The sequence below is a fragment of the Spinacia oleracea genome, chromosome 2, assembly GCF_020520425.1.
Source record: "Spinacia oleracea cultivar Varoflay chromosome 2, BTI_SOV_V1, whole genome shotgun sequence".
Classification (NCBI taxonomy): domain Eukaryota; kingdom Viridiplantae; phylum Streptophyta; class Magnoliopsida; order Caryophyllales; family Amaranthaceae; genus Spinacia; species Spinacia oleracea.
In genome coordinates, this window is record NC_079488.1 from 11610598 (window position 1) to 11626334 (window position 15737).

The following is a 15737-nucleotide window of genomic DNA, read 5'->3' on the forward strand; positions in this document are numbered from 1 at the left end:
GTTCTTCTGATCTTCCTTTAGCTTTGGACATTCTCTTTTGTAATGGCCTATTCCATCACAATAAAGACAGCTTGATGTGGACTTGTCCTGCTTTGATTTAGCATTGCCCTTGGACTTTCCACCTTTCTTGAATGGTCTCTTTCTAGCCTTGAGTAAATCTTTGGCTTCACAGTCCAGTACTATTTCAGCCTTTCTGACAAGGTGAATAAATTCTGCAACTGTTTCTTCTCTTGGTTCACTTAGGTATAGTTGCTTGAAGCGACCAAACCCACTGTGTAGTGAATTGAGCAAGACAGAGACTGCCATCCTTTCGCTTATTGGTGTTCCTAGTAGACTTAGGCGATCAAAATATGAACACATAAGATCCACATGGAACCTCAGTGGGACGCCTACCCTCTGTTTAGTGCGAAGGAGCTGAACATGTGTTTCTTGGACCTCCATCCTATAACACCTGTTGGGAGAACTAACCTTTAGACCAGACATTGATTCAATCAACTCATGGACGTTCAGGTCCCTGTCCTCCGTACTTCCACGACAGATATCCCTCAGATTCTTGATGAGCGTAAAAGGTTCATAGGCTACAAACCTTTTAGCCCACTAGTAGAAAAAACCCCTGTTGCAGCCCCCTTGTTGCAGCGTACAAGTATAAATACGCTTCAACAACCAGTCGGTCAACGCGGGTCAAACCCTTTAAAGGGTTATCGCAGCGTACATTTTAGTTGTTCGCAACAAATGCGTTGTTGCAGCGTACAAAATAAAGGCCCGCAGCAACAACCCGTAGTTATTGCAGCGTACATGTTAATGCCCGCTGCAACAAGTCCGCGTTTCAAATTAAAATTTTTACTTTCCTAGTTGCAACGTACAAACCGCGCTCAATCATATCTCTGTTCCTTCTCTGCTATAGCTCCAAGCTTATCCAAGGTCGCCGTCGAACTCAGCTCGCGTCGCCGTCGAACCCAAGAGTTGCTCAGCCCTGCGTCGCTGTCTTGGTTCCGTTGGTTGCTCATCTCCCCGTCGCGTCGTGGTTCAGCCCTGCGTCGCTGTCTTGGTTCCGTGGTTCCGTGGTTCAGCCCTGCGTCGCTGTCTTGGTTCCGTGGTTCAGCATCTCCCCGTCGCGTCGTGGTTCCGGTGGTTGCTCGACGTCGTGGTTCCGGTGGTATGGTGTGTTCAATTTTTATTTTCGTTTTTTATTTTCGTTTTCAGATTAGGGTTCAATTTTAGTTTTTGATTTTCGTTTTGATTATTGTTTTTGATTTTCGTTTTTGATTTTCGTTTTGATTTTCGTTTTGATTTTCGTTTTTGAAACTTAACGACCCAACGAAGTAAATGGGGATTGCTATGTTTCCGAGTATAGATCTATTTCTTTAAAAAGCACACAGCCACTATGTTTCCAAGTAATGGGGAATGGCCTAAGGCTGTTGCTGACTGCTACTCACCCCTTCAGACTGTTGTTTGGATGTTATTTTGCTGATTTCCAAGAGGCTTTTGGATTACCTTTTTTTTTTTAATTTTTTTAATTTCCAAGTATGCTCAAAGTGTTGAATACATCACTTAGATCAGTAGTATCAGGCCCTTAGTTCCCTTCTTCCTTCCCCGAGGTTACAGGATTTTATTCTGGCATTACCCTTCTTCCTTCCCCGAGGTTACGTAAGCACTTAGTTCCGCACTTGAATGCTGCGTTAATGCCAATAACTTGAATAATGTGATTGCTACGTGGTGATGTGGTAGATAGTTAATTTCCTGTTACATGCATTTTATGAGAAATATCTGAATTTGGCCCTCGAACTATTTTCGTTTGATTTTCGTTTTGATTTTCGTTTTGATTTTCGTTTTGATTTTCGTTTTGATTTTCGTTTTTATTTTGATTTTTTTGGCTGTTTTTCAATTATTTCTTTTATTTGCAGTTAATTGTGAAGATGGGTAGATACGCATATGGTTGAAGAGAGGGGCGATGATCGTACTGCCAGCATAATCTATCATCGTGCTTGTTCGAATTTCAACAATTGCATAAGGTATTGATATATCTAATTATCTTCATAAATTTCTCTTTTCCTCTTTTGAAAGTTGAAATCAATAGTACAGTAAGTGCATATCATTTTTACGATAAATAAAATTTGGATAAGTATAGTAAGTGTAATAATAAAACGTGTACATTAGTATTCTATGCTTAAGTATCCATTCCGTTTTACTTATTAGGACTGTTTTTGGACTTCTAATATCACTTCAGTGAAGCATTGATAAACTTAAATGATGTAACCAAAGATTTGCGGAACTTCTTAATGATTTTGTGACTTCTTAATATATGTGTTTATGTGTGGAACCTTTTGTTGTTGTTATTAGTAATGAGTCGTCGTTGGATGTATGGTGACCATACTACGGCAGAATACTTGAGTGGGGTCGCAGAGTTCATTAGATGTGCTTTAGCACACCAACGGAGTACAAAAGCCGAAAAAATCTATTGTCCCTGCCGTGATTGTAACAATATCAAGCGGTTAGGTGACATTGATGAAATTGAGGATCATTTATTTCGCCGTGGGTTTAAGCAAGATTACCATGTTTGGTTTTGGCATGGTGAAACAATACCTGATCGTCCAAGTTCTAGTGTCCATGAATTTGATGTTCAGAGTAATGAGAGTGATGATGATATTTATGAGAATAATGAGACGGATGATGATGAGGAAGAAGATGATGAAATAAATGAGATGATGGATGGGCTGAAAGATCACTTGGACGAACGACCTCAGATGTTCGAACAAGTATCAAAGGCTGCTGAAACTCCATTGTATCCCGGTTGTACAAAATTCAGCAAGTTGGAATGTGTGTCAATACTTTACAACCTCAAATGTAAAGGTGGTTGGAGAGATGAACACTTTGACACCTTATTGGAGTGGGTAGGTGAATTTTTGCCGGAAGGGAATGATATCCCCACCTCTACCTATTATGCCAGGAAATTGATGTGTCCCTTAGGCTTAGAGATCGACAAGATAGATGCTTGCCCAAATGATTGTATCCTTTACAGAAAAGAGCATGAACATTTGGATGAGTGTCCAACATGCGGCGCATCTCGTTACAAACGCAAAGGGGCAAATTCAGCTAAGAGGGGCCCGCCTGCTAAGTCTTTGTGGTATCTTCCAATCATACCTAGGTTTGAGCGTATGTTTTCATTGAAGAAACAAGCAAAAAACTTAAGGTGGCATGCGGAAGTGAGGAAGAAAGATGGACTCCTTCGACATCCTGCAGATTCTGTTCAATGGAGAAATATTGATAAGAAATATCCTGAATTTGGTAAGGAGGTTAGAAATCTAAGGCTTGCTTTATGTGCAGATGGTGTGAATCCATATGGAACTCTAAGCAGTCAACATAGCACATGGCCGGTTCTTCTAGCAATTTATAATCTTCCTCCATGGCTGTGTATGAAGCGGAAGCATATCATGTTATCACTCCTCATCTCGGGGCCTAAGCAACCTGGAAATGACATAGATGTGTACCTGGCTCCACTCATAGATGATTTGAAATTATTGTGGAATGAAGGTGTTTCAATGTTCGATGCACACACCAATTCAAGCTTTACATTGCGAGCTATGGTTTTTTGTACCATAAATGATTTTCCGGCATATGGAAACTTGTCTGGATACAAAACCAAAGGAGAACAAGCATGCCCTATATGTGAAGAGGACATGAAGCCCACATGGTTGCATAATTTCAAGAAAAATGTTTACCCAGATTTCAGGAAGCACCTCAGTCGATATCACCCTTATCGTAAGAAGAAGAAAGAATTCAATGGGTTCACCGAGGAAAGAGTAGCTCGTACGCCTTTGACAGGATCACAGGTTTATGAACGAATAAAAAATGTTGAAACCAAATACGGCAAGTGCTACAAGTCCAAGTCTAAAAAGGGTGTTTTGTGGAAGAAAGTATCTCCATTATGGGATCTTCCCTACTGGAGAGATTTGTCGGTTAGGCATTGTCTCGATGTAATGCACATTGAGAAAAATGTGTGCGATGCTATCATTGGGACTTTGCTAAACATGCCTGGAAAGACTAAGGACAATGAGAATGTGCGGAAAGATATGAAAAAGAGGAATATTCGACCAGATTTGTGGCCTGTTGAAAAATCTGGTGCGGGTGGTACTAAGACTTATCTGCCTCCAGCGTGTTACACAATGTCAAGAAAGGAGAAGAAGCAGTTTTGTGAGTGCTTACATGGAATTAAGGTTCCCTCGGGATATTCGTCGAATGTAAAGCGCCTAGTATCTCTCTCGGACCTTAGGTTGGTTGGTATGAAGTCTCATGATTGCCATGTAATGATTAATGTGTTTTTGCCAATTGCACTTCGTGGGATATTGCCGAAACACGTGAGACATGTTATAACAAAACTTTGTGTGTTTTTCAATTCTATATGTGCTAAAGTGATTGATCCGGAGAAATTAGATTCTTTGCACAATGATATTGTTGAAACTTTGTGTCGATTTGAAATGTACTTTCCACCATCTTTCTTTGATATTATGGTGCACTTAATTGTCCATTTAGTTCGAGAAATCAAGTTATGTGGTCCGGTGTTCTTAAGATGGATGTATCCTTTTGAGAGATTTTTTGGGCATTTAAAGGACAAAACAAAGAATCGGGCAAGGCCGGAGGGTAGTATCATTCGGGGAGTCCTTGAGGAAGAGATATCTCAATATGTAGCTGAATTCTTAACAAGGCTTGAGCAAATAGGTCTTCCAAAATCTCGTCATGCAGGGAGGCTTGAAGGGCATGGGGTAATTGGTAAAAATGTGATCTCGCCTCCATCTGAAAGGAAGAATAAGGCACATCTTTGTGTGTTGCAGCATCTTACCGAGGTCAATCCTTACATAGATAAGCATTTGCTAGAATTGCAACAAAAGAATCCTAAGTTGAAGGAAAGAGCGTTGATGCAAGAACATAATCGCACATTTGTTGATTGGTTTAAGAAGGAAGTAGCCGAGGAAATGAAAAAAAATCTAGATGTTTCTGAAATGGTCCAGTGGTTAGCTCGAGGTCCTCGACTATGTGTTCTGTCTTATGAAGGGTATGATATCAATGGGTTCACATTCTACACTAGAAGACAAGATGAAAAGAGTGTGGTGCAGAATAGTGGAGTGAAGCATGTTGCAGCATCTAGGGTCTATGCAAGCGCCAAGGATAGAAGACCGGTTGATGCGACACAATCATATTATGGTGTTATCGAAGAAATATGGGAGCTTGATTACAACAAATTTACGATCCCTGTATTCCGGTGCAAGTGGGCCAACAACCATAATGGGGTGAAACAAGATGAAATTTTTCCTGGTTTAACATTGGTTAACTTTGATCGATTAAGTGATAGTGACGAGCCATTCATTCTAGCATCACAAGCTAAGCAAATTTTCTATGTGGTAGACAATGTTGATCCTATATGGCGTGCAGTTGCCCAAGGCAAGAGAAATATTCTGGGTATTGATGATGTTGTGGATGAAGATGAGTATGACAAGTACGATGAAACACCCCTGTTACCAACGGCTGTTCAACCGTTACCGGAGGAGGAAGATGCAAATAATACTAATCATATGCGCACAGATCATAGGGAAGGAATTTGGGTTGTAAACCGTAAATGAATAAGATGAGTTGGCTTCTGGGAATAGGTAATTCTAGCTAACTGAATATCAGATTAAATGTATCTTTTCTAGCATTTAGGAAGGTGTAGTTTGTACTTCCACATCTTTAATTCTTATTTTATACTTCCATTGTGTTCATGATTATACTTTTCTAGCTTTCTTTAATTCTTACTGTACTTCCACATCTTACTTTTGTTCCTGACCAAAGTTTTCTAACTTTCTGTGCAGATGACTTGAGATCCCCGAGTCAGAAATTTTCAGAAGCTTTCGGTGATTTGTGTCTTTTCAGAAGTTCTCAGAATCGGAAAATAAAGCACGTATTTACTTTTGGTGAGTTGTGCGTTTTCTCCTAGTGTTGCGCTAATTAACATGTCTCCTAATATTGAGCTAGAATGACCTAAATCAAAACGAGCGGGCTTAAATTGACCTTAGTTGAATAAATTGACCTAAATTGACCTTAGTTGACTAAATTAGCATAAATATGAACCATAACTACCAAACAAGTCTCAAATGGCATAAATTGATTGAATTGAGTCTAGGTAAGTTAAAACTAATCATATTAATCATTTAAAAGGATTAAAATGAGTGTTTAGGTTCTTTAGTTCAAAGTTGGGAGCGGAAATGTCATTTTAGCTCTATATATGACATATAACGACCCAACGAGCCATAAATGTGCATGAATAGGTTCGAATGAGTTTTAGAAACTTAAAACTATGCATATTAGTCATGTAATAAGAATAAAATGAGTCATTAGGTTCTTTAGTTCAAAGTTGGGAGCGAAAATGTCATTTTAGCTCTATATATGACCTATAACGACCCAACGAGCCTTAAATGTGCATAAATAGGTTGGAATGAGTTTTAGAAACTTAAAACTATGCATATTAGTCATGTAATAGGATTAAAATGAGTGTTTAGGTTCTTTAGTTCAAAGTTGGGAGCGGAAATGTCATTTTAGCTCTATATATGACCTATAACGACCCAACGAGCCTTAAATGTGCATAAATAGGTTGGAATGAGTTTTAGAAACTTAAAACTATGCATATTAGTCATGTAATAGGATTAAAATGAGTGTTTAGGTTTGTTAGTTCAAAGTTGGGAGCGAAAATGTCTTATTTTAGCATAAATATGAACCATAACGACCAAACAAGTCTCAAATGGCATAAATTGATTGGATTGAGTCTAGGAAAGTTAAAACTAATCATATTAATCATTTAAAAGGATTAAAATGAGTGTTTAGGTTTGTTAGTTCAAAGTTGGGAGCGAAAGTGTCATATTAGCCTAAAAATGAGTTCTTAGGTTCTTTAGTTCATAGTTGGGAGCAAAAATGCCTCATTTTATCATAAATATGAACCACAACGACCAAACAAGTCTCTAATGTGAATAAATAGATCGGATCGAGTCTTGGAAAGTTAAAATTAATCATATTAATCATTTAAAAGGTTAAAATGAGTCCTTATGTTCGTTAGTTCATAGTTGGGAGCGAAAATGCCTCATTTTAGCATAAGTGGTGTTTTCTAGACTTATCTCATATGAGTATATGATTTCATGATATAAGAGAAGTGAGATTGTCAGATTTCCTCATTAAGTTTCTTAATCATTGTTGCTTGAGTTTAAGTGAAACTCAATTACATAATTTCATTTTACGATCTAACTTACATACTACTCCGTACTATACTAGATTAATAGAACTTGTTTATAGAATGAGTTAGCTGCCCTGCATTCTCATATTGCCTCAACAAACACACCAAGAATGACAAAGAACATTGCAGATCAGATCAGCACAGATCAATGCAGATCAGATGAGGGTAGCACTGATCTGTGTTGATCTGTTCTGCACTGATCTGTGCTGATCTGATCTGCACAGATCAGTGCAGATCAGATCAGCACTGATCTGTGCTGATCTGTTCTGCAGATCTGATCAGTGCAGAACAGATCAGCACAGATCAGTGCTGATCTGATCTGCACTGATTTGTGCAGATCAGATCAGCACAGATCAGTGCAGAACAGATCAGCACAGATCAGTGCTGATCTGATCAGCACTGATCTATGCTGATCAGATCTGCACAGATCAGTGCATTCCACATATATAATTTTTCATGCTTGTTGGCTTGTTGCTGCTATAGAGTTCAAATTCTTTGATATGATTTGATTCTTTGAAGGCCGGAGCATGTGTCAACTTAGTACTCTATCAATTGTTCAATTACATTGTAAAGCGATGTTTTGGTCCCTAACAAAAAGCGGAGAGGAATAAAAAGAGGGAAAAGGGGTGAAATGGATCAAGGAAGGGGGGAAATGATAAATCCAAGGAAGAATTTCACTTCTTCCAAGGAAATCACCTTTAAAAAAATGTGCTGATCTGTTCTGCACTGATCTGTGCTGATCTGTTCTGCACTGATCTGTGCAGATCAGATCAGCACTGATCTGTGCTGATCTGTTCTGCACTGATCTGTGCTGATCTGTTCTGCACTGATCTGTGCTGATCTGATCAGCACTGATCAGTGCAGATCAGATCAGCACAGATCAGTGCTGATCAGATCAGTGCAGAACAGATCAGTGCAGATATCACAGATCAGATCAGCACTGATAAGTGCAGATCTGATCAGCACTGATCTGTGCTGATCTGTGCTGATCTGATCAGTGCAGATCAGTGCTGATCTGATCTGCACTGATCAGTGCTGATCTGATCTGTGATATCTGCACTGATCTGATATCCTTCTGTATGCTAGAGCACTGATTTGCTGCTGCGCGCACATTTTGTAACCACTCTTCTGTATGTTTTACTTGATGCAGGAACAACATAGGTACGATGAATGAAAACCAAATTGTTGTTAGGCATGAATCAGAAGGTGGCAAGACTCCCACAACGCGTGACGAATCACAAGATGTTAGTACGATTACAAAGACCATTAAAGGCCGTGGTCCGTCAAAAGGTGTTAAAGTCGCTAAGCCTATGTTCCTTGAGTATAATGTATATAATGTCCCCGATGGACAATGGTCTCATGAATACGGGAAGCAAGTTGGGAGTTGTGCTACTAGAATTAATATTAACGTCCCATTATATCCAAAGGTAGATGAGCAAATCAAGAAGGGGTTTTGGGAGGAGACTAAGGTAAGCATTGGATATTAACTTGATTTGTATATTTTAGGGATTATTTAATTTGATTTAAATACTATTTTTATAATCTAACTTTTTTTAATTATTAACAGCTTATGTTCCACATTACTGATTATTCTAATCATTCGAGGGAGAAATATTTTCATTCTTGTGTGGCGAAACGATTTAGTTGTTTCAAGAGCAAGTTGGTGCGCCGATGGATAACTATGAAGGAAAAGAAGCCAAAAAATCAAACAAACAAGATGCCTTGGGATGTCTACAACCATATCACAGAGGATGATTGGAAGACTTTTGTTAAACATTATTTCCTGCCAGAGTCATTGGTAATGATAATATTTCTTTAACTTGTCCTTAAAGAGTTTTTCATGTAGCAAACTGACATTGGTTCTAGGACAAAAAGTTATCAGAAAAAACATTTATTTCCATCTTTTTATGTTGTCTTTGACAGCTTCGTAGTGAAAAGGCGAGGAAAAGTGCATCATGCAACAAGAACCCACATCGCACCGGCCAAAAGGGTTATAATAGAAAGCGACTAGATTGGATAAAGGATGGACGACTTCCACCAGATGCAGCTTTACCTATCTTGAGTAGCTCCTCGGTGAACTCATCAGTGACCTCAAATGTTAATAGAGTTAGAAAATACAGATCAAAGGAGTGGATTTTGGCCCATCAAGTACAAAATAAAGAGGGAAAGTGGGAAATTGACCCGAACGATTCAGAAGTTGTTGAAATCGCAACAAAAGCTGTAAGTAGCGATAATTAATTAATATTTACTTGCTTTGATTAGAGAATATAAAGTAATTTTACTTTCCTAATTGGCAGTTAGAGTACATCGCAGAAGAGGAAAAAGGAAATCTTTCTTTCGAACAGGGTGAGGATGCCCTCACTAAAGCTATAGGGAAAAAAGATCATCGTGGGCGTGTCAAGGGAACAGGTGGCATGGTTGGTATCAAAAAGGCTTTCGGTCCGTGTATTCGACATAGTAGAAGTGACCATGGTGAAGCTTCATCAGAAAATTACGAATCAATCAGAGCTTCTGTGAAAAAGGAGTTTGAAGGTGAATTAGAGAAAAGGGTAGAGAAGAGGGTGGCAGAGGCCCTCCAAAAGCAACTAAGCACCTTGTTAAAAACAGGACAACTAAACTCCATTTCTACCCCGATACCTGATGACCTCCACTTAAATGATTCTGCCAGAGTTGACCTTGATGTTAGTGCTACAAGAACCACTCGTCACATCTTAGTGCCGCAACCACGCGAGCTAAAGGTACGACGTAGTCACTCTTTTTTAACATAGTTGCTTGATCCTTTTATGTTTTTAGTTGACATTTACTTAATAATCTGTATCACTTACAAAGTTGCATTGAAACCTTTGTTTATGAAGGAAAGGACTCCATGTCGTCTTGCCCTTGAGGAGAAAGTTTCAGGCAACAACATTGTCGTGGCGGATGGTATGGTACAACCCTCAGATGGTGCATTGCCCCAACATTTTACATCGATGAAGCCTGGTCACTATAAAGTCCAAGTTGATTTTGTTTACGACGGACATGTTGATGATATTCTTCCGGTACCTACGGGAGATGGTTTCACTAACTTAGGCGGTGCTCTGGGTAGTTTTGTGCAATGGCCCATACACTTAGTGATTTTCGAAGACGGCGAGGTATATATGTTTTATTGTTTAGAATGTATATGTTCACGCAAGCACATTCGACATCTTACCTACTCTTGTTTTTGTTGAATTTTAAAGGATTGTATTTCACCTCCTAAAAAGAAGTCCAAGTCTAATGTTTCTAAAGAGAGGGATGGTAGCTCCAAGAAAAAGACAACGGTGTTAGCGGCCCAAAAGAAGACAACAGACTTACCATCCAAGGTAAACCCTCTAAAACTCATTCGAACCTAAAATGACATTTTCGCTCCCAACTTTGAACTAAAGAACCTAAGGACTCATTTGATTCTTATTACACGACTAATATGCATAGTTTTAAGTTTCTAAAACTCATTCGAACCTAATTATGCACATTTAAGGCTCGTTGGGTCGTTATAGGTCATATATTAACCTAAAATGACATTTTCGCTCCCAACTTTGAACTAAAGAACCTAAGGACTCATTTGATTCTTATTACACGACTAATATACATAGTTTTAAGTTTCTAAAACTCATTCGAACCTATTTATGCACATTTAAGGCTCGTTGGGTCGTTATAGGTCATATACTGAGCTAAAATGACATTTTCGCTACCAAATTTGAACTAAAGAAGCTAAGGACTCATTTGATTCTTATTACATGACTAATATGCATATTTTTAAGTTTCTAAAACTCATTCGAACCTATTTATGCACATTTAAGGCTCGTTGGGTCGTTAAAGGTCATATATAGAGCTAAAATGACATTTTCGCTCCCAACTTTGAACTAAAGAACCTAAACACTCATTTTAATCCTATTACATGACTAATATGCATAGTTTTAAGTTTCTAAAACTCATTCGAACCTATTTATGCACATTTAAGGCTCGTTGGGTCGTTAAAGGTCATATATAGAGCTAAAATGACATTTTCGCTCCCAACTTTGAACTAAAGAACCTAAACACTCATTTTAATCCTATTACATGACTAATATGCATAGTTTTAAGTTTCTAAAACTCATTCGAACCTATTTATGCACATTTAAGGCTCGTTGGGTCGTTAAAGGTCATATATAGAGCTAAAATGACATTTTCGCTCCCAACTTTGAACTAAAGAACCTAAACACTCATTTTAATCCTATTACATGACTAATATGCATAGTTTTAAGTTTCTAAAACTCATTCCAACCTATTTATGCACATTTATGGCTCGTTGGGTCGTTATAGGTCATATATAGAGCTAAAATGACATTTTCGCTCCCAACTTTCAACTAAAGAACCTAATGACTCATTTTATTCTTATTACATGACTAATATGCATAGTTTTAAGTTTCTAAAACTCATTCGAACCTATTCATGCACATTTAAGGCTCGTTGGGTCGTTATATGTCATATATAGAGCTAAAATGACATTTTCGCTCCCAACTTTGAACTAAAGAACCTAAGGACTCATTTGATTCTTATTACACGACTAATATGCATAGTTTTAAGTTTCTAAAACTCATTCGAACCTAATTATGCACATTTAAGGCTCGTTGGGTCGTTATAGGTCATATATTAACCTAAAATGACATTTTCGCTCCCAACTTTGAACTAAAGAACCTAAGGACTCATTTGATTCTTATTACATGAGTAATATGCATAGTTTTAAGTTTCTAAAACTCATTCGAACCTATGTATGCACATTTAAGGCTCGTTGGGTCGTTATAGGTCATATATTGAGCTAAAATGACATTTTCGCTCCCAAATTTGAACTAAAGAACCTAATGACTCATTTTATTCTTATTACATGACTAATATGCATAGTTTTAAGTTTCTAAAACTCATTCGAACCTATGTATGCACATTTAAGGCTCGTTGGGTCGTTATAGGTCATATATTGAGCTAAAATGACATTTTCGCTCCCAACTTTGAACTAAAGAACCTAAGGACTCATTTGATTCTTATTACATGACTAATATGCATAGTTTTAAGTTTCTAAAACTCATTCGAACCTATGTATGCACATTTAAGGCTCGTTGGGTCGTTATAGGTCATATATTGAGCTAAAATGACATTTTCGCTCCCAAATTTGAACTAAAGAACCTAATGACTCATTTTATTTTTATTACATGACTAATATGCATAGTTTTAAGTTTCTAAAACTCATTCGAACCTATTCATGCACATTTATGGCTCGTTGGGTCGTTATATGTCATATATAGAGCTAAAATGACATTTCCGCTCCCAACTTTGAACTAAAGAACCTAAACACTCATTTTAATCCTATTACATGACTAATATGCATAGTTTTAAGTTTCTAAAACTCATTCGAACCTAATTATGCACATTTATGGCTCGTTGGGTCGTTATAGGTCATATATAGACCTAAAATGACATTTTCGCTCCCAACTTTGAACTAAAGAACCTAAGGACTCATTTGATTCTTATTACACGACTAATATGCATAATTTTAAGTTTCTAAAACTCTTTCGAACCTATTTATGCACATTTATGGCTCGTTGGGTCGTTATAGGTCATATATTGAGCTAAAATGACATTTTCGCTCCCAAATTTGAACTAAAGAACCTAATGACTCATTTGATTCTTATTATATGACTAATGTTAATTGACTATTGTTATAGGAATTTTTGCATCCAAAGAAGTCGAATTCTAAGCCTAAGTCCAACTTAGAGGTCGTGGGTAGTTGTGATCGTAAAACACAAGAATCAACCACCAAAAGCAAGAAAGCGGGACTTGTACACGATGCAATTCAAGGTCTTGGCCCGTCATGCAAATACTTGCAGTTTATCATGACTTCGGCGCCTGATGATATATATGATAATACTACCATCCCATTGGCGGCCTCAGTTTGGCACTCGGATTTTGATCAAGAAACATACATAACTGCGTCTGATATAGGAGAGTTCCTTCGCGGGGCGTGCTTAAACATTTCAGCGATCCAAGTCAACATATTGTAATTAAATGTTTTATTGTTGTTAATAAAACTATTATTTCTTTGAAGTTTTTTCTCTTTATCGATCTTAATAGTGTAATCTTGTTTATTTTGTAGGTGTTTATTGCACGATCATGCCAAATCATTTGAAATGTCTCGGATTTCGTTCATTTGTCCCGAGATTATGTCAAGCACTAGAATCAAGGCCGACCCTGGAGCGCCAACAATGTATTTGAAAAACATTTTCCAAGCTGAAATTGAAAAGGAGAAGATGGGTAATCCTAACCTAACTAATTGGTTTTTAATCCCATATAATCAAGAGTAAGTGTGTTATATTATATAAGTTTCATATAAAATATTAATTATTATTGTTATTAAATATTTAATATATCATTTATAAATTATACAGAAATCATTGGAATTTATACGTGATGGACCTACGTAGAGGTTATGTATATATTTTCGATTCTGCTAGAGATCCACGTCGAACAGATTATGCATGGGGAATCTTGAGTTTGTAAGTTCTTTTGCTTACAAATTACATTAGTCTTTAAGAAACCTAAGCCAAAATCATATTCATGAGTACCCATGTTTCGTTAATTTTCTAGGGCATACCAAGTGTACAAGTGCAATGGTGGGCATTGTCCGAATAAAACGAGTTTTAAGTCGTGTAAACCCATTCATATAGAGGTATAACATGTTTCTTAATTAGCTTTTTGCTTTGTTTTTATTAATTATTGGCCTTGCAAGATAAAGTATTATGTTTCTTAATCAGTGTGCTCAACAAATCGGCGGAACTGAGTGTGGCTATTACGTTATGAAGTTCATGTTAGAGATAGTCACGTTACAACATGACTATGAAGGCCGGCTAGATGAGGTAATTAAGTAACTAATTGATTCGTATTCTAGACTATTAATACATTGTCATTAGTTGCTTGAATGTTAAAATGTGACATTTCATTTGCATTTAATCGATCTAATATATGCTCCATCAATTTTTTGTTTTTGTAAGGTCTATACTCCGAGGACTGCGCCTTATGCTAGTGAGGAAATTGATGTGGTTCGTGAGCAATGGGCGAAGTTTTTTACCACCAAGTATTTATTATTGACCTGATGGCGCTTGATCGTGTTGGTTTAGATGTTATAGAACAATCTTTTATGTTAAAATGTATGCGTACTTTGAAATTGGAACGTAAATGTATTTAAATGTATCGGTATGTGCACTTTTGGTTTTGGGATATATACAAAACTCCAGTTGTTGTTTTTATATTTGTTATACAGGTTGCGTTATTTTATTATTGTTTTGACAGGTTTCTATATTTGGTGCAAGGCACTCTAGGTATCCCTAAACAAAATTAGAATTTTCCCGCCAAAAGTGCTTTTTTGCAGCGTACATATATGTTGTACGCTGCAACAAGGGAAAAAAATTTCGCAAAAATTCAGACTTGTTGCAGCGTACAAATAAATGTACGCTGCAAAAAATTGAGTAATTCAGACTTGTTGCAGCGTACAAATAAATGTACGCTGCAAAAAGTTGGGTCTGTTGCAGCGGGCTTTTATATGTACGCTGCAACAAGTCCAAAATTTTGCCAATTTTTTGGCACTTGTTGCAGCGTACATCTAAAAGCCCGCTGCAACAAATCACTTTTTGCAGCGAACATGTACGCTGCAACAAGTTCAGACTTGTTGCAGGCCCCCCAGTTGCAGCATACGATGTACGCTGCAACAGGGGTCTAAAAGCCCGCTGCAATAAGGGTTTTTTCTACTAGTGGCCCAATCATCAGGGATATTGTTCAGCATGAGACTCATAACCTTTTTGAGATCCGCATCCCAGGCGTAAAATCTCTCAGGGGTCATGTCTCTGGCATAGTAGCTTGGCATGGGATGTGACAGTACATACTCAAGTCCATTGAGTTTGACTATTTCAACTAGCTTAGCTTCCCATTCAAGAAAATTTGTCAGGTTCAGCTTGACCATAAGCTCAGAACCCATGATGATGTTTTGATTGTTGTTTGCCATATTAAAACTACAATTGAAAAGAATAAACAAATAAATAACCATTCACAGTTTCTCTTAATAAACTTAAATGCTAGCATACATGCATAATTCAATGTTTATTAAGCATTTTATTCAAATTATGTGTTCCGGCAGGTGTGAATAAAATGATTCCAAGATCCTAAAATCATTGAAGAACTAAGCACAGTTTGTCGACTTAATCCTAGAACATCTTAGGTAAGCAAAAGCCTTTTGCTAATAGTCTAGAAACTATTCTTGGTTGATAGGTACGTCTAAGAACTTATTAGGTAAACCTATCGAATTTGCCACGACATAAAAGGACTCCTTACTTATATCGTTGAGTTTCACCAAAACTAACATGTACTCACAATTATTTGTGTACCTTGCCCCTTTAGGACCAATAAGTAACACCTCGCTGAGCGGAAACTATTACTAGAT

The 15737-nt window shown here is 37.5% G+C and overlaps 2 protein-coding genes across 2 annotated transcripts; both read left to right on the forward strand.

Moving 5' to 3' along the window:
* Positions 1 to 1812: 1812 nt before the first annotated feature.
* On the forward strand, positions 1813 to 10626 carry LOC110780383 (uncharacterized). Its single transcript, XM_056835667.1, has 7 exons — positions 1813 to 2012; positions 5844 to 5945; positions 8406 to 9053; positions 9179 to 9475; positions 9553 to 9993; positions 10111 to 10386; positions 10474 to 10626. The coding sequence occupies exons 3-7, from the start codon at positions 8826 to 8828 to the stop codon at positions 10624 to 10626; spliced, it is 1395 nt and encodes a 464-aa protein (XP_056691645.1). The 5' UTR covers positions 1813 to 2012; positions 5844 to 5945; positions 8406 to 8825.
* Positions 10627 to 13385: 2759 nt separating this feature from the next.
* LOC130467752 (uncharacterized) lies at positions 13386 to 14550 on the forward strand. The gene is made up of 5 exons (XM_056836494.1): positions 13386 to 13604; positions 13693 to 13800; positions 13892 to 13973; positions 14059 to 14160; positions 14296 to 14550. The coding sequence occupies exons 1-5, from the start codon at positions 13435 to 13437 to the stop codon at positions 14395 to 14397; spliced, it is 564 nt and encodes a 187-aa protein (XP_056692472.1). The 5' UTR covers positions 13386 to 13434; the 3' UTR covers positions 14398 to 14550.
* The last annotated feature ends 1187 nt before the right edge of the window (positions 14551 to 15737 follow it).

Excerpts from the sequence above, each read along its gene's own strand:
- LOC110780383 (XM_056835667.1), top strand. The coding sequence starts at position 8,826 with ATGTTCCACATTACTGATTATTCTAATCATTCGAGGGAGAAATATTTT. Across the intron at positions 9,994-10,110 it reads CGCAACCACGCGAGCTAAAG|GAAAGGACTCCATGTCGTCT; the intron begins GTACGACGTAGT and ends TTGTTTATGAAG. Across the intron at positions 10,387-10,473 it reads TGATTTTCGAAGACGGCGAG|GATTGTATTTCACCTCCTAA; the intron begins GTATATATGTTT and ends TGAATTTTAAAG.
- LOC130467752 (XM_056836494.1), top strand. The coding sequence starts at position 13,435 with ATGTCTCGGATTTCGTTCATTTGTCCCGAGATTATGTCAAGCACTAGA. Across the intron at positions 13,974-14,058 it reads GTAAACCCATTCATATAGAG|TGTGCTCAACAAATCGGCGG; the intron begins GTATAACATGTT and ends TTTCTTAATCAG. Across the intron at positions 14,161-14,295 it reads ATGAAGGCCGGCTAGATGAG|GTCTATACTCCGAGGACTGC; the intron begins GTAATTAAGTAA and ends TGTTTTTGTAAG.